The 21,885-nt window shown below is 42.2% G+C and overlaps 1 protein-coding gene across 2 annotated transcripts in view; it reads right to left on the bottom strand.

Moving 5' to 3' along the window:
* The window catches only part of VPS8 (VPS8 subunit of CORVET complex), a 65,290-nt gene that overhangs the window by 39,926 nt on the left and 3,479 nt on the right, over window positions 1-21,885 (bottom strand). Inside the window, exons 4-24 of one of the 2 annotated variants that reach the window (XM_079314807.1) lie at window positions 21,137-21,230; window positions 20,552-20,584; window positions 19,115-19,169; window positions 14,695-14,819; window positions 13,118-13,204; window positions 12,070-12,137; window positions 11,331-11,484; window positions 11,178-11,237; window positions 10,331-10,438; window positions 9,446-9,526; window positions 8,775-8,945; window positions 8,125-8,199; window positions 7,617-7,652; window positions 5,430-5,520; window positions 4,315-4,361; window positions 3,410-3,499; window positions 2,968-3,014; window positions 2,271-2,493; window positions 1,493-1,582; window positions 320-371; window positions 23-65 (exon numbers count right to left, since the gene is read on the bottom strand). In XM_079314807.1, coding sequence (XP_079170933.1) covers window positions 23-65; window positions 320-371; window positions 1,493-1,582; window positions 2,271-2,493; window positions 2,968-3,014; window positions 3,410-3,499; window positions 4,315-4,361; window positions 5,430-5,520; window positions 7,617-7,652; window positions 8,125-8,199; window positions 8,775-8,945; window positions 9,446-9,526; window positions 10,331-10,438; window positions 11,178-11,237; window positions 11,331-11,484; window positions 12,070-12,137; window positions 13,118-13,204; window positions 14,695-14,819; window positions 19,115-19,169; window positions 20,552-20,584; window positions 21,137-21,230 — 1,830 coding nt within the window. The remainder of the gene's footprint in view (window positions 1-22; window positions 66-319; window positions 372-1,492; window positions 1,583-2,270; window positions 2,494-2,967; window positions 3,015-3,409; window positions 3,500-4,314; window positions 4,362-5,429; window positions 5,521-7,616; window positions 7,653-8,124; window positions 8,200-8,774; window positions 8,946-9,445; window positions 9,527-10,330; window positions 10,439-11,177; window positions 11,238-11,330; window positions 11,485-12,069; window positions 12,138-13,117; window positions 13,205-14,694; window positions 14,820-19,114; window positions 19,170-20,551; window positions 20,585-21,136; window positions 21,231-21,885) is intronic. The other variant, XM_079314808.1, reaches the window with a different exon arrangement.

The raw sequence follows: 21,885 nt of genomic DNA, 5'->3' as shown, positions 1-21,885 counted from the left end.
CACACTTTCTGAAGCACCTTACCTTATATACACAAGCAGCTTGTTGCCCATCACCACCTGCTCATCTATAAAACAAAAATTATTTGTCACCTTTTCTTCACGACAAGAGACAGAGATGCAATTCTTCTCCCCCACACACAGAGCTTATCATACAAAGCTGAGCAGCTTTACACACACAGTAAATAGTACTGTTCTGTTCTCCAAGACCCTTATACTGGATATGTATTCCCATTTTGCATCACTTTGTTGGAAGTGAGTAGGGATATTCAAAATATCAAGTACCAAAACTAGAAACCTTAAAAGGGAAAGCACTCTGTACCTGTGAGAGACTTTCCAGCACTCAGTGGAGGAGCAATGACTTTGAACAGCTTCTGTAACAAGAAAAAAGGCAGTGCTCAAGCAGCTGGAAAAGCTCAAAGCAAAGAACCTGTGTGGTTTTAAAGCAGAGATCAGTGGGGTGTCTTCCCACAGAAACTCTTTATCACCATGTCTTCTAATTAAAAAGCACAAAGGACTCCAAACATGGCAAAAGACGCTTTTTACAACTGATTTTATGAAAAAAACAGCTTTCATTCCATCAGCTCTAACCCTAAGCACATGCAACACTAAAGCAAAGCAATATTCAGCAGTCCCAGAGGTCAGTCAGAGCATAACCCACCTGCCCCACAGCCTGTTCCTGTATATCCTGTCACTAAACAAACCTCCACCCATTTAACAGGATCACCAGAGCCTAGTTTGGGCATGTAGAATGAGAACTTATCTAAACACTTGCCTTTAGAAAGCAAAGTTATTTGTACTCATACAGTTATTGCTCAGTTTCCAGAAGTCCTTAAAATTAGGACCACCTAAAATGCCTCCTTCCTTAGAAAAATCAAATGAGACTACAGCTGCTAAAACTTAGGCAGGTGAAATTTTTTCCATTCCCATGGTCCCAGCTCTCTGTTTCAGCATTACTGAGAAAACACCAGCAGCTCCCATGGTGAAACACACTGGGGTCATAGAGCCATTGGCACATCCCCAGAAAAACCAGTAGAATCAACAGGGCCTTCAGAGAGAGCCCTTCCAGTGAGTCCTGTGCTTCCTGATGAGAGATCTCTTCCAAGTGCTCAGAACAAGGCCTGCCTCAAGCAAGGGCTGTTTCTGGCCTTTTGAATGAATTGTGTACATGCAGCCTCCTTAAACAATCACGTTCTTATCTTCTGCTGCTTTTCCTTTTTATTTTATTAACATGACTATATTTCCTGCCCTAACTCTGCAGAGGATTTCGGCCTCAGCAGGGAATTTGGGATTCTAAAGCACAGTAGTTACGAGTTACCTCTGTCCTCTATCGCATCCAGTCAAATAAACTGCACATATCACACATGATTTCCCCCTTGAAATGGAAATGAGCAAGAACACAGAATACAGAAAATAAAATAAGGCTTTGGGTTTGAAATGCTGTTTCTCAGGAAGATAGTGTGCTGAACCCCTCCTACAGGAGCACTTCTCCTACCTCCATGGGACTGATGAAGTCGTTCATCCCGCTGTTGTAGACGTAGATCATGGCATCGTACAGGCGGTTTTCCCAGCACAGGAGAACCACCTGCAAGGCAGCAAAGCACAGGGCAGCTACACAGCTGCTCCTAGCTCACAGGTTTCTCCCTCCCCAGGCCCTGTCCTTGCATTTCCATCACCCAAGAGTGCAACTTAAAGCAGAATGAGAATTTGCACTTTCAGAACCAGTCTCTGTGAAAACCCCAAGCCCCCCAAAGGAGTGTCCAACTTATTGCTCATGCAGCAAGCATAAAATCTAATTGTCTAAATTCTAACACTCATATGAGGCTAAAGAATAAATTTTTAAAACCTAGTTCTTCAAAAACCTTGCTTGCAGTAGTTTGGTTGAATTCACTGTTAGAGAATTATAACATCAAGTTTTCAGCTTCACCCTTGAAATGGAAAGCCATGCTACTAGAAAACAGGACTGCTGAGCAGGAATCCCTCCAGCTTTCTGTGCTCCTGCAGCCTTCAGTGTCAGGTAAAGTATCAAAATGGGAAAGACTGGCAATAATCCTGAAGCATTTTCCAACATGTTCAGCTGCTGGTGCATTAACCTATGCCAGGACAAAAGTTGGAGGAGCAAAACACAGCCACTGTGCAACTCTCAACTCACTGAATGTGACCCCAGGGACACAGGGAAACCCCACAAGCCATGCTATGCTTAGAAGCACAAGATGTTGTAACTGCTGATTTATTCAGAAGAGCTCAATATAGTATGTGACACAACCACTCACCTGCTGTATGTCTAAACTGGTGATATCCATATGCACAATGCAGGCTTCCAAGTTTTCCAACCTGTTCTTGTCTTGGAAGTGAAGCAGCAAGTCTTTCATCACTTGAGCTGTGATTCCCATCAGCTTATCACTCAAGATATATGGTTCCAAGCACTCCAGAAAGATGCCTTTGGCTACAGAGTTCTCACTCATCTTGTCATAAATCTGGTTAAATAATAGATCCCTAGGATGAAGGAAGAGCTTAGTTATCAAATAATTTTATTAAAATCTCCTTGCTTATCTACTTTCCAAGGGCTCCAAAATAAACTCCATTTTCTCTGTATTTCCCAGGCTTAGGAAGTGAATACCCTGTTCAGCTCCTGTACTGGGGCAAGTTACACAGCATAAATCAGCCATGGATGTCACAGCAAAAAAAAAATGCTGCCAGAAGGGAAGCAATAAGTATGACAGGAAAATCTATCAAGGCAGGTTCTTGGTTCAAAGCAACCTTTCTTCCTCAACACATCAATGCAAATTCAAGAAATGATTTTGTGTGAGTACTGAGTTCCTGATTTCAGTACTGGTTTTCAGGCACTCCTCTAAACTGGGATGTGACGTGTTCTGGAATGATGTGATGCAATTCCTCTGCACCACAGGGTGTCACAGGATACAGCACTGGGGGCTGCCCTGGGGGACAGGCCTGCAAGCCCAGACTTACATGCGCTGCAGCAGGAGACAGTAATCCACGATGACAGGCACCACATCCTGGGGAACAAACACAAAAAAGTTGTGGGGACTGGCTGGCAAAAACCTTGCCAAGCAGCACATCCTGCAAAGCATGAAATGCAGCCTGGCCAACACAGAGCAGAAACAATGAGGTATCTGACTCAGCTAGTAGCTGGCACAGTTACAGGTTTTCCATATGCTGATGCATATGGAAAAAAGCTCTGCTGACACTCCTGCAGAGCACAGAGAGCACATAGGTTCTGCTCTGCCACCCACTAAACCCAAGTCCTGATTTCATGAGTGCACACAACAGGTGAGAGTTGAGCTGAACCACATCAAGGTTTTTCAAAAACAGACAAGTAGTGTTTGCAGGAAAACCAAGTTGATTAAAAAATCCAAAAGATTCCTAACAAGAGTCCTCTGGAGCACCATACCTGAAAGTGCTGCTCCATGACCTGGATTTTTCCTTGGTCAGGACATTTCTTCAGAGTCCGATCAGTGTAATGGAGAAGGATTTCAACCATCTGAATTAAATAAGAAAACTCATTCAAATCCTATACTGAACTTCACTTGGTAGCACATTTCAGACTGGCTTGAGGGTTTGCAGCACTGTAAATTCTGATGTCCCATTTTGGGTATAAAGTGCTGTGGGTGGGAAGGAGCAGAGGGAAGAGGCTGCCAAAATATAGTGGTGTGGCAATGGCACAGTAGTGCCCAGAATACTGAAGACCTACACTAATCTTAACTGACCACAGAGCTGGGTAGCTAACCCAACAGCCAGTTTTCAGGCTAGTGAACACATCCTGAAGCACAAGGCTCATCTGGGCTATAACTTTACCCAAAGCTTAAGTATATTAGACAGCAAAACATAGCTACCTGCAAATATAATAATAAGAACACAGCACAGCTAAATAATTATTGCAATAAGTGTGTACTTTAAACACACCCCTCCCAGAAGCCAGTTCCTGTAACAATTGAACTGGACCAGTTGAAGAGTTTGTTCCATGTCCACATAAACACAGAGCACAGTTTCCATCCTGAGCATGTCACGTACTGATGGACACATGTAGGTAACTCCAGAGTTACACAAAAGGTTTCTCTCCACTGTGAGAGGAGCAGATGATAACGTCTCCTTTTGGATTGCTAATGCCACAGATTTTATCCCCACCTCTACCCAAATGGTATTTCCAAGTTTTTCATAAAATTCTGCTCCCAATTTTAGCAAGAGAGGAACAGGTACATATTTTAGAGTTATGGAGGACAGAAGCTGCTCCTTTCAGGAGCACAGCATTGCACCAGCACACATGAAAATCCAGCTGAGAAGAGCTCAGGGACTCACTCTGTCAGCAATGACTGCTTTCCTCTTGCTCGTGTCCCCAGTCAAGCCTAGAAAGAATGAGGGAATGGGGTGAAAAACAAAGCTTTTCTTATCTCAGCTACCAGTAGAAATAAAAAAACTCCCCAGCTCAGATGTCAACATAACTACCCTTGAAATGTACAGGTCAGGATATGTAAGTACACAATTTTGTGTTCTACTTTTAGCCTCCTCTTCTTCCAAAAGCTTTGTTCTCCTCACTTAAAGACTGTTCCAGCACAGGAATGGCAAGAACAGTTCCAAGTGCTGTTTAACACTGAGAGAACAACTAATGGAGAACTGTCAAAGACTGTACATGAGAGTAATTGCTGGAGGAGGTCTTGACGCAAAGAAGCTGAATAAAGTACACTAGAAGGGGAAAAGAACGTAAATGCCAACTCAGAAAGACAGTTTTTCATTATTCAAAGCATTACTATCTGCTTTATTGTGCTATATCCATGCATTGAAACAAAACATGTCCTCATACACCAGCAAATTTCACAGCAGGACTCTGTCCTGGGATTCTGCATCTCATCTGTCAAAGCCATTAGAAGTTATTTGTAAAAACCAATGTGTCCAGTACAAATCTGACATAAATCTGACAGTTTCTGGCATAATTAACATACTTCTCAAGCAATCTCCTTCATAGGAAACATGGTGCCAAAAGCCAGAGTGATTCTTTGAGCTCCTTGTACAGTCAGGGGAGAGGACTGGATCAAGGCATCTGCTTGGCAGAGCTGACAGAGAACCACACTGAAAGATACCTACAGGTCATGCCTGGCCTTCAGGAATATTTTAGCAGGTTGGATATTTAACATTTGGATCCACCTTCTTCATGGCAAAGTGACAACAGGATGGAGTCACAGATCAAGCCTGATTTTCATTTTAAATCAGCAAGTTGATAAAGGGACTATGGTTAAAGAAAGATCCAAAAAAATCCAACTATTCCATATAAAGGTTGTTTTTGCCAAACTCAAAGCAATACTCCTCTTACTCAATTCAATTCTTTTTTCTTCCCCTAAGAAAGTGATTCATGTATGTGCAAATATTTAAAACCATCCCTAGAGGTTTCAGTTAAAAGCAAACAAGCCCAAACTTACCTACAACAGCCTTTGCTTTACCTTCATAAAAGGACCAAGCAAGAGCCAGAGCATCTGTGAGACGTTCTTGTTTCAGAAGGTGGTCAACTCTCTAAAATAACAAGAAATACTGGACCTCAGAACTACAGAAAAGATTATTCCTTCCCCTTAAGACCAGCATTTCCCAGTAGTGGGTGATGGTTCCTGACAGCAAGGCAACAAGACATCTCAGAAGCTCTCACTACACTGCAGTAAAGGACAGGATCTCAAAAAGATTCTCTCAAATGAACATTTTCTGCTGGACTAAGAAATGTCAGGCCCCAGTACATCAAGTCCCTATGGCAGGACATTATAAGTCAGATGCTTGATGGATGGAGACCCCCCAGCATTATTGACTGACTGATAAACAAAGGATAAAAATTTTCCATTCCCCATCCTTGCCTCAGCACTTGGAGCACAACAGATTGCAATGAACACCTGCCATGCTTTCAGCAAAGTGTGTACTCATCCTACCTCCTATTTTCTCCTGAGCTCATGGTCAGCAAGGACTGAAGTAGATTACAAGCCACAAGCAATTTCTGCTTTAAGGAACAATAAACACCCAAGGTCGACCCACACACTGGCCTTGGCATGATAGGTCATTGTCAAAGAACTGTTTGAGAGAACAGAGATTGCAGGTCTCAGCCTGCATCCTGTCCTGCAGCAAGAACTAACTCTCAGCTTCACCCCAATCACTATGCACTCAACTTAAACTCTTGGTTAAGTCCCCTCTGATAAAGGGGCAACACAGCAAAATATCGTATAGTAATTTAGAAAGGGGCTGTCTCAGAGCACAAATTGTGTTTGACTTTTGAATTCCAGGAAAATCTGTATCTGGAATCATGGATCAGAATGAGATTCTTCATTACAGCTTACTAAACCAAATTCAGTGGTGAATGGCAGGTGACAAAACCAGCAGAGAGACGCTATCTTGGTAACTAAAAGCTCAACAGAGCTCAACTGTTCATATCCTGTTAAAGGTCCTGATACAATGTCACATGGAGGAGTTTACAACCACAGATGAGGACAACAGCCCTAAAGCAACCTAAGAGGAAAAATTGTGAAGGTCACTGCATAAAGGAGGAATATGAGATAGCAAAGAAAGGCTACCAGACCTCATTGGGAATCAGTCTAGAAGTTGATTCTTGATTCATTGAAACCTTCTACATATAGGCATCAGCTGAATTTACTACTAAAGTTTGCTGATGACCAATTAGCAGCACAAGCAACTTCCAGCAGAAATCAGTTTGGCTATGGAGCACCAGTGCATCTCCAGAGTGCCCAAGTAATAGCCAACATAATGTAGCCAAAGGAACAGAAAAATGAGATCCAAGGATGTATGAGAAATGACATCTAGGAGAGACTGGGTGACACAGTACATGGCACTTGTAAGACCTTACCCAGAGCAATAGCTGGCAAACTGTCTGCCCATGCCCAAGAATCTGAGCACACAGAACACACAAAGAACAGGGACTACAAATAAAGTAAGGAACAGGAAAGCAATCTCACAAGAGAGAGCTGAAAGAGCTCTGCTTAGCCTTGCAAAACAAAGCCAGAGAGAGAAATGCACACACTGAATAAACATACAGCAAAGTGGTGATGCAGAAAGAACAACAGCTATTTGATTCAAGTGAAAAGTACAACACAGGAACAGATCTAAACAGATCACTAAGAACTTCAGTGTGGGTATTGATGGAGTTCCAGCTGTCAGAGAAATTATGTTCCAAAAAAGTCTTCAATCAACAAGGACCTAAATTCCTATGAACTTTCTAGGTAGTCTTTGATGGATTTTGTGATGCAGCTCCTGCAGTAGCTGGAGACAAACTCCAGTGAAGCAGGTTGTCTTTCATTCCTGGATGCTTGTGTGGCAGACTGAAGGTTTGCATCACACACTTTTCCTAAGTCATGCATTGCACTAACAAAAGCTGACACAGAGCAAGGTATCATGTCTTGTTTGGAAGAACAGGATCTCCATCCAGCCTGGAAATTTATGCAAGAAGGAGTCCCAGTGTCCCCATGAAAATCAGTGTATCCACAGCACTGGCTCTGTGTAGCCACCAGGAATCCTGAACACAGTGCCCAGAAAACACTTCACAAATGCTCCCTCCCTCCTTTCAGCTAGATTTAAGCAATTCAAGCCTAAACTGTACAGTCTCCTTCTCAACCTACCTCTCTCCAGCTTCTCAGTGTCATGACATGAACAGACTAGGAAAGAAAAAAAAGAAACTAAAAGTTATTTACTGGCAGTTGCTCATTCAGCCTGTAGCCCCCCACAGACCCACCACAGCACACCAGCACAGATGACTAAATAAAGCAACCCTCAAGCAGTATAAATTGAAGCCCAGTTTTAGCTGCTGTCTTATTTTCTTCTGTTTATTCCCTAGCACATTTATAACAGAGACAGAGAAGCTTAGGATAGAGGAGATATCAGTAAAGTAAGGCTAAGTTTATCCTGGAGCAAAATGAATCAGGATATTGTGTGACTGTGACATTGTCTTACTCAGCCCATATCCTGGCTAAAACCAAATTATTGCACATTTGTTTCACCCCACAACATAAGTGCACAAAGAACCTTTCCCCAATATATATCTCCACAGAAGACAAACTACCCTTTTCTAGAAGAGCTACCATCAGTAGTGAACAGCCTGTATTTTTATTGAAAAATTCCCCCTCTTACCTTAGTTCCAAGGTAAAAGACCTGACCACCACAGCTGCTGATGGATTGGTAACAAGCTTTTTCTCCAACTAGTGCCTACAGGGGAAAAAAAAAAATAAAATCCCATGCAAGTAAAACTGATTTTTTTTTTTTTTTTATATTTCCAAATACACACTCCCTCATGCTTGTGAACTCAGCTTCAAGCGCTGCTGAGCTCTGGCTATCCAAAGACACAATCAAATAGGGCTCTGTCTCTACCCTCAGGTGCCAAAAGGTTATGGAGGCCCTTTCCTTAGCACCTGCTTCTTCTCACCTCTTCCTCAAGAGCAAATGTGTAGGGCACAGATGGGAAGACAACCACTGAAGTGAGAGTTGCTACAACAGCAGTTTGACTGCCAGTAACCAGTGCTCCAGCCTGTAGTGTATTAAGTAAAAAATCCTCTTAAAGAATAAAGCATATCAGCTTTTATCCTAGACAGAGCATTCCAAAGCTTAGTAAAGGACGAGCAGCTCCTACAACCTTCAATGCACAAAAGGAAACATGTTAGCTGCTCACATCACCACCATGTCTGACTTCTGAGATGCGCCCAGAAGACTTTTTTCCCTCCAGGCTTCCACTTAGGGCCTATGTTAAACACAGCTGCAAACACAAACAAGCCACCAGTGCCTACCAAGGCCTCGCTGACATTGCCTCCTGTGGCCAGAGACTTGAAGTGGCTGCTGTTGTAGACCAGCTGAACCTCAGAGATCTCGATGGTCTCCAGCTCCTCCTGAGTCTGCCGGTCTATGACGTGCAGCTTCTCCACACTGTCCAGCAGCACCGCTGTCCGCGAGTTGATCCACTGCAAAAGCACCAAATCCACATTTCAGCAATGCAAGGAAACAGCTCCTGGCCATAGCCCTGAGTACCCCTACTGGGAATTCTGGGAGAGCCAGTCACTTTGTTACTATACACGGCCACTTCACAACTGCACACATGCATAACTTCAAAGGCAGAGATAAGGAGGGTTCTTCTGGAGAGAAATTACATGGAATCTTCACAGAAAATAGCTGTAGACAAATGGCAAGCCACCAAAACTCTAATCCTCTTGGTACACTGTTTATGCTCCAGCACGCTTTCTATTCAGAGGTGTCAAAGACAAGACAGCTGCATCACCCATTCACAGGTGGTTACCACAGTGTGCTGGTTTTCCACAGAGTCCCAAGTATAAGGACATTTTCAGTTAGTTATCACCAGATGAGCACATACAGGAACACAGAACTAAGGGCTACTGAGACACATTTACAAGAAAATCAGTGCAAAAAAAAAAAAAATTAACCATTCTGTAGTATTGAGACTTACAGTAAAGTTGATGAGATCATAGTGCAGATGAAGCTGCCTCTGCTTTGTGACATGTATTGCACCACTATCATCCCTCTTGACCTAGAAGAGAAATCAAACAAGGTTGACTCAGACTCAAAGACTTCCTTCTGTTCAGTCTCTCAGTTCCCACAGGGCACCTCAGTGACTCCAGGATCCGAGCTCCCCCAAACAAGCCTCTCAGCAAGACAAGTTTAAACACACACCCTTTTCCTTCTCCCCAATTTTACCAGGAGAGATGAGAGACTATAAAGAGGATTCAATCCAGACAAAGGACTCATCTGAGTCCTTTAACAAAGCTTAAGGTCCAACATGATGGCAGAGTTAAGAAACAAACCTAGCATTCCAAAGCCAAAATGCCAGATTTTCAGAAGCCTAGGTTGGTATTGCTCTCATACTGAAATCAGCATGAAATTGTCTCCAAACAACCATATCTGCAGCAAAATTGCTGCAGATCTAAAGACAATGAGCACCATGCCCTCAAGTTACACCAACAGGACTGAAAGTTCTTTTCTTAGGGTTTTATACCCTTTTTTCCCAGACTCATGTTTTAAAGCAAAAACTAAGATGGTGTCTCAAATTCAATTTCACATGCTCTCCTTGAAAACAATCCACATACTTGTACCTCCAGTAGAAACAGTCTGTAAATCAGTACTTCTGGAACAGATAAATCTCATGCCTTCAGGCAAAGGCACCACTGCAGCTGAAGAGCTGTGACCCCCATGCTGGTTTTCCCAAGCCAGCAGGAAGCTGTAGCTGTTCTAAACATACTCAGCTGTTGTACTATCACTGCAATAAATGCTCAATCCCTGAATGTGTGGATGAGATGTGACCACCTGAAAGCAGCACAGAACAGCCCAGGCTCACCAGAAGGAAGTACACGACATCTCCTCGACAGAAGGCAAGCATGGGGTTCACTGAGTTCTGCACAGCCACGAAGTGCCATGCTAGCAGGGGGACACTCGAAGGGTCCATCTGTCACACAAAAAGCACAGCCAGTGGTTAAAGCACACCAGGCAGACCCTCAGCTCTAGGACATGTAGCTCATCAGTTGCTTCTCACTTCTGACTGTACCTGGTACAAACAGTGGCTGCAAAGGAAATTCCTGGCAAAGTGGGCACTCAGACAGAACACCACTGGTGTCTGAGCTGTTCAGGGTAGATCCAATCCCACATGGATACACAGACTACAACAAACTACATCTTGATATCCCCCTTATCTCCATTCTCCTCATACAACCTATCTGTTCCCAGCTGCTTTTCCAAGAGGAATTATATCATTGACCAGTGAAAGTGAATTACCAAGAGTTTAGAAGACTGTTTAATGCTCAAATTTATCTTGGTTCTTGCCCCTGTAATTAAGGGGTCTGTTGTATGATTCTAAAAGAAAACAGTGGCCCCAGTCCAAGGTGATTGTAGCCATAATCAGATCAACATCCCATCTGTAGGTGTATCCAGACTGCAGCAAAAAAGACAAGAAGCTGAGAGACTCCCTCCTGCTTATTTGAGAAAATGAGCATCTTCACAAAAGTACGGCTGGAAGCAGCCTTCTTACCTCCTCTTTGCCACAATCTCTACCCACAGCTTATCACTGCAATTCCACAGTGCTGTGGAAGGAAGTGGTACCAAACACCTATTCATCTCTTTATTTTCTCCCCTCTAAGAAAATGTTTGTAGCCATAACTCAAAAAGTTATGTTTGGTTTTATTACTCACACGGCCATAGGGAAAGGTCATCCACACTTTCAGAGATGGCTTCAGGCCGATAACCAGGATCTTCAAGGAAAGCAAGAAGGCAAAATAAAATGTCTGAGTATACAGCAGAGAACTTCTCCTTTGTGATCTCTCCTGCAGCAAGCAGCAAGTTACCTTAGTGAGGGAGGCCATGGCCAGCAGTGAATACTGGGTGAGAGGATGGTCTCTCAAATCAACCTTTGCATGTAATGGCTCAATACAGCAAACTTCCCCCTTGGAGCCACTGAAGAGACACCGAGACTCGCATGTCCTCACTCCCATAACCCTCCTGTAAAGAACAGAAATCAGCTTGGTGGCAGACCAACAACCCCAGGAGTGATTCTTCATAAACACTCCTCCTAAAATGTCCCTTGCACAGCTTCAGGGATCACTTCTGACATGTTATTGGAGGCAATTCCATAGAACTGCTAAGATACAGACAAGAATTCCTTAAGATCTTATGTGACAATAAGGTTTGGGAAATTCCTGGACATGATCAGATTGACTTCCTCCTTGTCCTTCTTCCTCTTGAAGAGGCCAAGAATAAAATGAGCAGCTACTGCAGAACAGCTCTCACTAATAAGCCAAGGGGAAAGAGAGGCAGCACTTTTGTGAGAACTACCAAGAGCCCACAAGGAGTGCCAAATTCTGGACAATACAGTGACACATTAACAACTAAAGCTATTCTTTGGCTATTGCACTGCCACGTGGCATCTTGCTTCAGCTAAGAAATTACACTGCAGTCCTAAATTACACCTTCAGCATTCAGGTAGTAGCTTTATTGGTTTCAATGGGGTTTTTTCTTCCTAGGTTTTAGAAACAATGGCCCAGAATTGGTTTCTTGTACTTTCTCTAGGTAGAGTCATTGTCTTACTTAAATGACAATTCAAACACGGAGCCTCCGCTGTCATTACAAATCGCAAGTGTGGGATCATCTGTAAACTGAGCAGAAAAGGAGATTAAAATGGCCTTAAGAAATAAAATACCAAAAAATGGATTATAAAAAACATGCTATGGTAGTACTAACAACACACAGAGTGTAAGCAATGCACCTACAGAAAGACACCTTTAACATACCAAGTTGAGACAATTACTATGATGTGCACAAAAAGCAAGGATTCATTTCCCCAGCAAGCCCTGTTGCCAGATTTTGGGACCAAAGCCCCAGTACTTTATGCTGCAGCTCAGAACTACAGCACACCAAAATCTGAGCTGCCTCGAGAAGGGCTCTCAACTTCAAGCCCATGGGTTGGGGCCAGAACAAGTGGATGGGCTGCAGTTACAGACACACCAAATCCGAAACATCCAGAACTTCTAATAATGCCAAATAATTCAGGCAATAAAGGATCACAGCTTTGGCTGAGGAACTTCTGGAGGTGTTTGAAATCCAGAATCTCTAAGCCCACAAACATCTGAGGCCATGCAAAACAAACCAAGGCACAAACTCAAATATCATTTTCTGTGTATGACAATAACACTATGCTGAACAAGAAGCCAGAGATGATTTCTCTATCAACCCAAAACATTCCCAACAAGCCATCTGAAAAATTGCTTACAGAAGCTACATTCCACAGTTCAGATTCTTTTAAGTTGAAAGTTGGCAAGTCATGTATTCAGGTCAAAACACTAAGTTTTAGAGAAATGTGTTCTAGCAACTAATTCTTCATACATTTTGGCATCAGAGAGATGAGTTATAACAGACAACAACTGTTGTTTGTTACAGTATAACACACAGCCCAAACTATTATGTGAGTATACTCATTTTCATTTTAAAATAGAATTTCTGCTCATTTTCCTCATCTCTGGATACCATTGCCATGGGTAGCTGCTCTTATCTAAAATCTAAAAGTACTGCACAAGGAAAGTCGCAACATTTGACTGAACACAAATGGGATAAAAGTAGTACATTTAATGTTTATTACCTTGATGTGCAAAATGGCTGTTCCTGGAGGGTGGGCATCTGTTATTGATCGCAGCAGCTTCCCACTGGCCAGATCCCACATGGTGATCTGCAAGCAGTACAAGTACACATTCACTGTCAAGGGGTTCTCCCTATCACCTCCTGCATTACAGTACAGCAACCAATTCCTACACTGACATTTTCACCCTGGGTTAGTAGAGGTTTTATATCAAAAAAAAAGTGACCTGAAATCTGTTCTTGTTTGTTTCTTCAAGCAGTTCACTTGTCTGCTTAGAGGTGACACCATGTGTTAGCTCAACTCTGAATCATGTCCTTTTGGCCAGCTCTCCCCACCTGCCCAATCTCCCTCAGCTCACAGCTATCTCTCTGATAAGAGCATTAAAGAGGGTAAGAGAATTTTGTTACCACCCAACAACTCCAATGCACTTCTCTCTCATAGAACCAGTGAACAGGTGAAAAACCCCTGCTAACACCCCTGAACATAACTCAATTATCTGCATGGCTACCATAAACATTTTCCCTCTTCTCCTGAGCTTGCTCAGTGTAACAGACAAGTAGGAGGACAGACCTTAGCTTGTACCCAATATTAAATTCAAGCAATTTCTCATCTAAGAAGCAGGAAGTCCCAAACTGCTCACTGAATAACTGAAGAGTATTAATTACTCACTGTATAACTGCCCAGAAGAAGTGAGATTACAATCAAAATAAAACTTTTTCAAGGGAAACAGTACTTTATGTGATCCTATAAATTATCAATCAATGCTTCTACACCAGATGTTTCAGAGCTGTTACTCCAAAATGTTTTATCTGAATGTCATTTAAAACTGGCTGCTGTGCTGCATGGATTAAGTATTTCCACATGGCCTGCAGCAGGTTGCCATTTAGTCCTACCACAGGCACAGGTGTGTGTCTTACCTACCATGAAGGTGAAAGGGGCAGAAGGAAATGAATGCAAAAAGAAAAAATACTTTTTTGTGCTTTTTTTGGAAAAGTACCTCTTTCTACTCCTCTAAATGTTACCAAGATAACATCTACCTATTTTGGTTTAGTCTTGTTACTTTTATTCGGGAACTACTTTCTCTCTTTTGGTTCTGAGAAGAGCATAAAACTACAGACTCAACTCCTTTTTCCTACATTCAAAAGCTATGTTATTTCTCTCACAAAAGTACAATATTAGCAAAAATTAATTTTGGGGTTACATATGAGATCCAAGAATTTCAAGTCATCACTGCAGTACAAAACAGCTTTAATTACCATGCACAGACCTCAGAGGGTGACCCAGAAAAACAAAACTGCTTGTCCCAGTGAGCCATTGCACATTTCAGTTTAACAGGAATTATGTCACAATAAATAGAACCCTTTGCTATATTCTGCATTACTCACTTCCTCCACAGAAACCTGATTCAGCAGGAATTGGCTGTCCAAGGAGCTCTGGGCACATCACGCTGTGTGTGCTGCTTCTGAGCACCGAACCAGCCAACACACAGCTACAGACTGAGGGGGCTTGGCTTGGAGCTGTTGGCACCTCCAGGTAACCTCTCAGGACAGAGCACCAGAGCAACTCATTTTGGGAATTACCTGTCCTTTTGCAAAGCCACAGAGCAGCCTGGAACAGTCATTGTTGATGCTGAGAGCAGAGATGGCCCCATACTGGGCCCCAACCGCGGTGCTGCCCAGACAGAGCCGGAGAGCCTGGTTCTGATCTGGAGCAGAACATTGGTAAAAAAATCAAAGGAAGAGCAATGGTTAAAACCAACATCATGAAATTATTTACACATACAATTCACCTGGGGTACATTAACAATTCACAGACTTACAGTTAAGTTCTTTTAAAAAGGGATTTACAAGATGAGAGCTCATGTTAGAACAGAAAGAGTAGGACATTGTCTTGCAAAGAAATACAAAAATTATTTTTAAAAGTACAAACCAGGAACAAGAAACATGGAAATGACGAGGTATTATATACTGAAAAGGAAACTATTAGAAAAAAATCAAAGCAGTATCTAGCTTCCCTTTTATTATTCTGCAACAGTGCTTAAGATGTAGCAACAAAGATGACAAAGTTATTTACCTTCTGAGCTTTGTATTTCTGCACTTGAACATCAACTACAAAACCTCAACAGAAGCTTTTAGTAAGTGCAATTTTATATCATAATTTTATTCTTACATTATAATTTTACTCCTTGGTTTTGCTGCTAAAGGCCGAAGGCTGGAAGGAAAAGGCACTTTTGTCTCCAAGCTGCACAGCTAAAATACCCAATGAGTTCTGGTGCACTCAGCTCATACTCTACAAAGGAACTCCCTCCCTGAGCCACAGGCTGCTGCAAAGGAGATGCCACTGCTTGCAGAGCCTCCACAGGGACTGCACTGCTGCAGGGCCAGGCCCTGTCCACTCCTGCACATCACAAACCATGGGCACCTCTGTCTGTGCCAAGTTCTTGGAGGCTTTCACCATGAGACTCACAAGAGCTTTACAAGATGCTGCTGTTCATGAGTTTGGATGAGAACCCTCTGCCTGAGTGCCCTCTGCACTGCTCTCTAAAGCCAAGAAAAATGCTCAGGGGCTGCATTTTCCACCTGTCTCCACTTTTGTCCTGGTTTTGAGCAAGGGACTGGAAAAAGATGCTTTGTGAGAGCTATTGGAATCAAGACTACAAGGATATGAAATACATCAGAAACACCACAATAACACTGTCTGCAGGATTCACCTAGAGCAAGGAAGGGAAAGGACTGGATCAAGGAAACAGCTGAGCACCAGAAACACCCTGGAAGATGCACCCAAGGCATGGAACATGTTTCTCCAAACTGCAGCACTGCTAGGAATGTGTTGGCTGTGACACAGCATGGATGGGATTCACCTTTCAAATCCCACCTGTATGAAGAAGCATGAGTGGAGTTCAGAAATAAACACCAGCAAGAGCAACAGCTGAACTCTGCATTACTCTAAAGCACTGCTCAGGGTGAAGAGAAAACTAGTAGCATTTTTGGCCATGCTATTAGGACACACCTTGGACATCACTGCAACAGGGATGTTCACAACACAGATCAGAACAGGACAAGGAAAAAAAAGATGAATCATGAAATATTTCCATGGAAGTTCAGAGAAAACAGAGCTACACTGGAAAACAAGTTTGACAGAGTGATATTCTCCAAATATGTCAAGATGCAAACAAATAACGCCTGTTCCACAGGCCTGGAAATGCAGTTCATTTACAAAAATACTACCTGCTAACCATAAAAATCTGTCTGAAAATAGGGGAATACCAGAGCTCCTTACATGAAAAGTGAATAACTTCTTCATCCAGGGAAGTACCTTCCACTTCAGACTAAGCCTGTCAGTGACTCAATCTGTTTCCTTTCAGGCATGAAAAAGGAGAATCTTCCACAGCCTTCTCTGAAAAGGTTTCACATCTTTATATGTATCCCCACAGGAAATTTCAAAAGCTATTTTCTCTTTCCCTCACCTGCAATGCCAATTCAATACAAACAAGACCCCTATTGTATCCCAAAATCAAGTGATTTGTATGACCAATCCAGTACTTGTTCTTGTTTTCAGACAGTCAAAAGATCACACACAATAAGAGCCATTAGATTAGATTTTTTTAAAAAAACCTCAACTTCTAATATGGATGAAATTGCTTCCAAGACAAAGCAAAATCAGAAAATCAATGAACTTCCACTAAGAAGATAGCAAAGCAATAAAACCAGACAAAAACAAAAAGCTGATCTGATGATTTTCCAGAATTGTATTGCCAGCTTGCAAGTAAGGCACATTTAGGATTAAATATAAAAAGCTTTTGCCAATTGCTTGAAACAAAGGTGGCTATCAATTGCCAAAAATGTTTTGAATTTTTCAATTTACATAAGGCAATTCATCTGAAAATTTTCTGGCAGTAACTGTGTTGCTCTCAGAATCTGAAGTCAAAACGAGACAGTGCTTAAATACAATTCTGCACATACAGAATAAAGACAAGTTTGTGAATGTGAAAGAACTAATTTTTCAAACCAAAGATATGAGCATAGCACTGCAGAAGTTGATACTGCTCAGATCATCAAGTTTTCATCAAGATCCTCTCCTTATGCCCTGATTTTCCTCTGTTTGAAAAACCTGTTGATCTTCTGTAGAATTACTGATACACTACTAATTTTATTAGCTAAAGGGCCAGGAAATGCTCTGGGTGGACAGTGATGTCATGAAAGAGCCTTGTCCTGTCCTGAAATAACACTTTTACAAACAGTTATGGACCTGCCCTAGGATGTTATAAAAACCACATTTACCTGCTGCTCTACTTTCCCTGCCTAGAGAATTTAGGAGTGTGCTGTGCACATGCACCCACTAAGCAGTTCCCAGCACCATCAGCCACCGAGTGGCTCCTGCAGGGCTGAGCTGCCCCTGAAATCCTGGCACAGGTAACATGCAACCTGGGCAGCACAGGGGCTGGTCATGCAGAGACATGCACACAGCAGTGGTACTGTACCTTTGCCTTTCAGTCCACACAGAAAGGGCCAAAACAGGAGAGAAAAAGCCAGAAATCAATATAAAAGGAAGGAGTGAATTTACACATCTAGTAAAAAAAAAAGTACAGATATTGACTGGTCTACAGAAATTTAGTCTTGGTTTAAATTTCAGAATAAACCCAAGCCAGATCTCCAATCCTCTCTTTGCACACAACAAAGCTCCTGGAGCCCAATCCTGCCAGGATTTCTCTCTTTATATAGATCTGAGAGCATTGGGGACAATGCCCAAGTTCTAGTTACAGAACTGAAGGAATTCAGCAGAGAATAAATGTCCAGGAAGCATCCTGAAACAAAAGTGGACACTGTACTTCCATTCCTCATCTCTTTTAAATTACACCACAGACTCATGTTGTAACTTCAGCTGTAAGGGAGCTGTGCATAGAGATCTCTGGCCCTGTTGCTTCAAGCAAGGTCAAAGAGACCAGCCATCTCAGGGACTTGCTGAATTTTGAATATCCCCCAAGCAGAGAGACTGCACAACCTGTCTCAACTTTTATCTAATGCTTCAACACACTCAGGATGAAAATCTTCACCAGAGCTCCCCTCAGTGCAGCTTGGTCCACTGTCCCTCACCCAGCACCTTTGGGAGGGCTCTGAGGCTCACTTCAATCCACTTTTCCTTCAGGGAGTAGAATTGTTTCAATACTGGATTAAGCAAATGGCATCAAATAGTTTAATGTCTAAAATACCCAGGAAGGTGAATCTTGCACTGTCACAGTCTTTCCCATCTCTCTGGAGTACCCTGTCCTATGTAACTTTTGGTCTCCAAGAACTTCAATCAGCCTCAATAAATACACTGAAATTTTTAAACTGGATAAGAACTGGGTGCTATATAGACAAAGGGCACAAAACTTGAATGTGACTGGGAACAGCTTAAGAGCTGTTCTGGCCCAACTGGTAAGATGGGCAAACAGAGGGACAAGCTCAGAAAACCTTGTAAGAAAGTTTGGTGGAAGGAGGAAGAACAGAATGACAGAATGAAGGGACCCAGAAGTGCCTGCCTGGTGCAGGGGAAGAGCAGGGAAGGACACACCCATGGCACAGGTCTGCAGGCAGCCAGGGGTCAGAAGCCTCACTTCCCAGGGAACACAACTTCCATAAAGCTGACACCTACTTGTATATAGGGCAGAAGATTATTACTGATGATGGTTGTATACAGGCTGTGGTCTCCTTCACATGAATAGAGAGTATTTTCTTGCAATCACAGAAGAGGCTCTTTAGACAATTCCCATGTGGCTAAACTTCTCAATATCAAAGTGCCAAACCCCAACAATGCAGAAGAAACATGAATAAGGATGACAAATATTACTTCTGCCTCAGTTCTTGATTGAAAGAAAAACACATTTAGCACAAACAACATCTTAGAAGAAACCCAGCCTGCAGTTAAAAATAAGGCTGGTGGCTTGTTCTGGCTTGTGTTTGCACTTGTTAAAGATCATTAAAATGCAAAAAAAACCTTCAAACTTTATTTTTAACTTACCAAATATCAGGGCTAACCCATGGGAAGTCCCCACTGCTATCAGATTTGATGCTGCCTGAAAGAGTCATACAGAAGATTGAAAACAGAAGAATCATCATTCACAAATCCACCACTTATCAAGCAAAGTTTGCCAAAAGGGGAAGATTTCAAAGGTTGTAACTTTTTCAATTTTGAACTGGCAAGCAGAATTCCTACATGAAGACAGACAGCTACTACACCTGAACAATTGTCACACAGATTATCTCAAGATCAGAGGGCTGCTTTTTCCTCCGCTGTTTGAAATTCAAATGCTCAGAGTGGTACCCACAGCAAAATTTAATCTCTCTAAAGTCAGTCTCATTCTCTTGGTGTAGCTGCTGAGTAATAAATACTTGGGATTTTATCCTAAATCAGCTGCTACTTCCACATCTGAGCTCTTCTAAAACCCTGGCCAGTGCTGGTCTCCTGAAGAGCAGTCCATAGCAAGCCAGAGACTCCAATTTCTTTCCATGGGGTGCTAAACAAATCCTGTTAAACATATCCTCCAAGATCCTACTGCACCTGCAAACCTGTACTCAATGAAATAAAACTTAATACAAATCACATAATGCTGTAGATGTATTCATCTTGTTCTACTTTTTATTTCTTAACAAGTCTAAGATTAGCAAAATTCAAATGCCTTACTGTGTGGATGTGTAAGTACAGGTTTTTATTCCATGTACTGATCAGTCACAGCATGTTTCAAACTTCATGCGCAGCCTTTTGCCTTAGAAGTGACTTTTTCCTTTTCTTACTTAAATAAAAACATTTTCTTATGGGCTGCTATCAGTACAGTGAAAGTGACTGAGCACATGTTTAGTTCCTTTGTAGAACATTAAAACTCACTTCACAAGGGTAAAACAAATATTGACTGTATTTCACCTCATTAAAATGTTTCTCTTCTCATTTTACTACAGGCAGTTTAATTTCTGACATATTTAGACATGATTAGCTTGCTTGACTTCAACAATTTCGATGCAAATTGCTAAGAAGGAGTATCCTTCACACAGCCTTTTAGTTAATAGTTCACACAGAGAGACAGATTTTGAATCCATCATTTGGAGCACTCCAGTTTGAATTTCTATTAAAAAATTGTTAGGAGTCAAAGCAATAACTGGCAAAGAAGAAACACTGAGGGAAATTCAGTGTGCTCAACAGAAGGGGACAAGTCAGGTGCTCAGCTAAGAAGCCCTGGTGATGATATAAAAAAGGGAAGGTGTGGGGCTTGCTCAGCAGAGGGGGAGCTGGGCAGGGAAGGAAGGCTGGACTCTGCCCTCAGAGAGCCTTCATGCTGCTCCTCTCACTCCTCACACTTGAAAAGTCAAGGAATATGCATTTATCAGCTGTCTTAAATTGCTGCTTTAATAAATTGGCACGAAAACTAAATATACAGTCCTTGAAAATTGTGAGAGTACTTACAATTGCAGTGGGCAAGCCAGCATCCACTTTGTCCTGGGGAAACAGGAGAACACATGAGTGAGAGACATAACTGCCAGACTGTGCATGTCTAATAATTAAAACAACTACAGCACACAGAAAAATCAACACCAGCTGCATTTTAATGGCCCCACCAGGGCAAAGAGAGCTGAGGAACCCATTGGGTAGGAATGCTCAGAATAGAGGAAGCAGAATATCCTGTAATTCCATGTGAAAGTTACTATGCTCTTCTCAAAGAGCTATATGCCTATTGCAGGTGTTGAGCAAACCCAGTTCCAGCATCTTTGAGCACACTTGCATGTCATATGAACATCTCCCACCAAGTTTCATGAACATCCAACAACACAAACCAGTGCTAAAAGTGACCCACCACACCACTGCTGCAGCAAGGCAGCTAAGCCCTGATTCACTGCTGCCTAGGGAGAACTGGTTAATAGTTTATGCTCCTTACATGTTGTTACACAGAACTAATAGTAAGGCCAGACAATCACACACACACACAACCCCACAAACACCAAAATAATTTCCATTTTTTTTTAGTGGAGGTGCCCAGAAGATGACACTTACTGCTGCAGACACTATTTGAGCAGAAATTCCTTTCAGGAGTGAGAGCCGTATCACTGATCCATGGAGTGAGAGAGAATCTGGGAGTTTTTTCTTCCTAAAGAATTCAGAAACAAACCAAAAAGCATTAGAGAAGAATAAAAGATTGGAACTTTGCCTATCCCACAGCTAAGCCAGCAGGTAAATTCTGCATACACCTGTAACTCATGCAGTTGCATTCTTCTTCTTCTTGGGGCCACAGAATGAGCTAAGACATGAGATAATCAGCAAAGCCTGCTCTGACCTGCTGTGCCTGCACACAGTTTGGTTTTAATTCATCTCCTGCAGTAAAAAAACATAGTTCTTCAAACAAATAGTCAGTTTCAAGCACATATCTGTAAGTCTTCGAATTCACTAATAAGTGCTGAAAGCAACACTTCAGCTCTTTCAGTGATGGTTTAAGCCTGTAAAGGTATCTCAAGAAAATGCACAGATGGAAAAGGCTCATTAGCAGAATACAGCCCCCTAGGGAAACTGGGTGTATGGTAAAGAACAGCCTTTGATAAATACACAGCTCACCTAGTATGAAAGCTTAAGTGCTTCTTTCATGGAGAAAATGTCATTAAAAACTAACTAGTGCAGGAGCAGTTATTTCAAAACAGCACTGGTAAACTCTAGCAGCCAGGACAGGGAAATTCCCCAGCAAAACTGCAATTTTGTTGCCAAGCTCACATCACCAGAGAGACAAATTCCCAAAACTACCAGAGAAACAT

The sequence above is a fragment of the Erithacus rubecula genome (genome assembly GCF_903797595.1).
Source record: "Erithacus rubecula genome assembly, chromosome: 11".
NCBI classification, from domain to species: domain Eukaryota; kingdom Metazoa; phylum Chordata; class Aves; order Passeriformes; family Muscicapidae; genus Erithacus; species Erithacus rubecula.
Note: the sequence above shows the minus strand (reverse complement) of the source record. Positions and strands in the feature narration are given on the sequence as shown.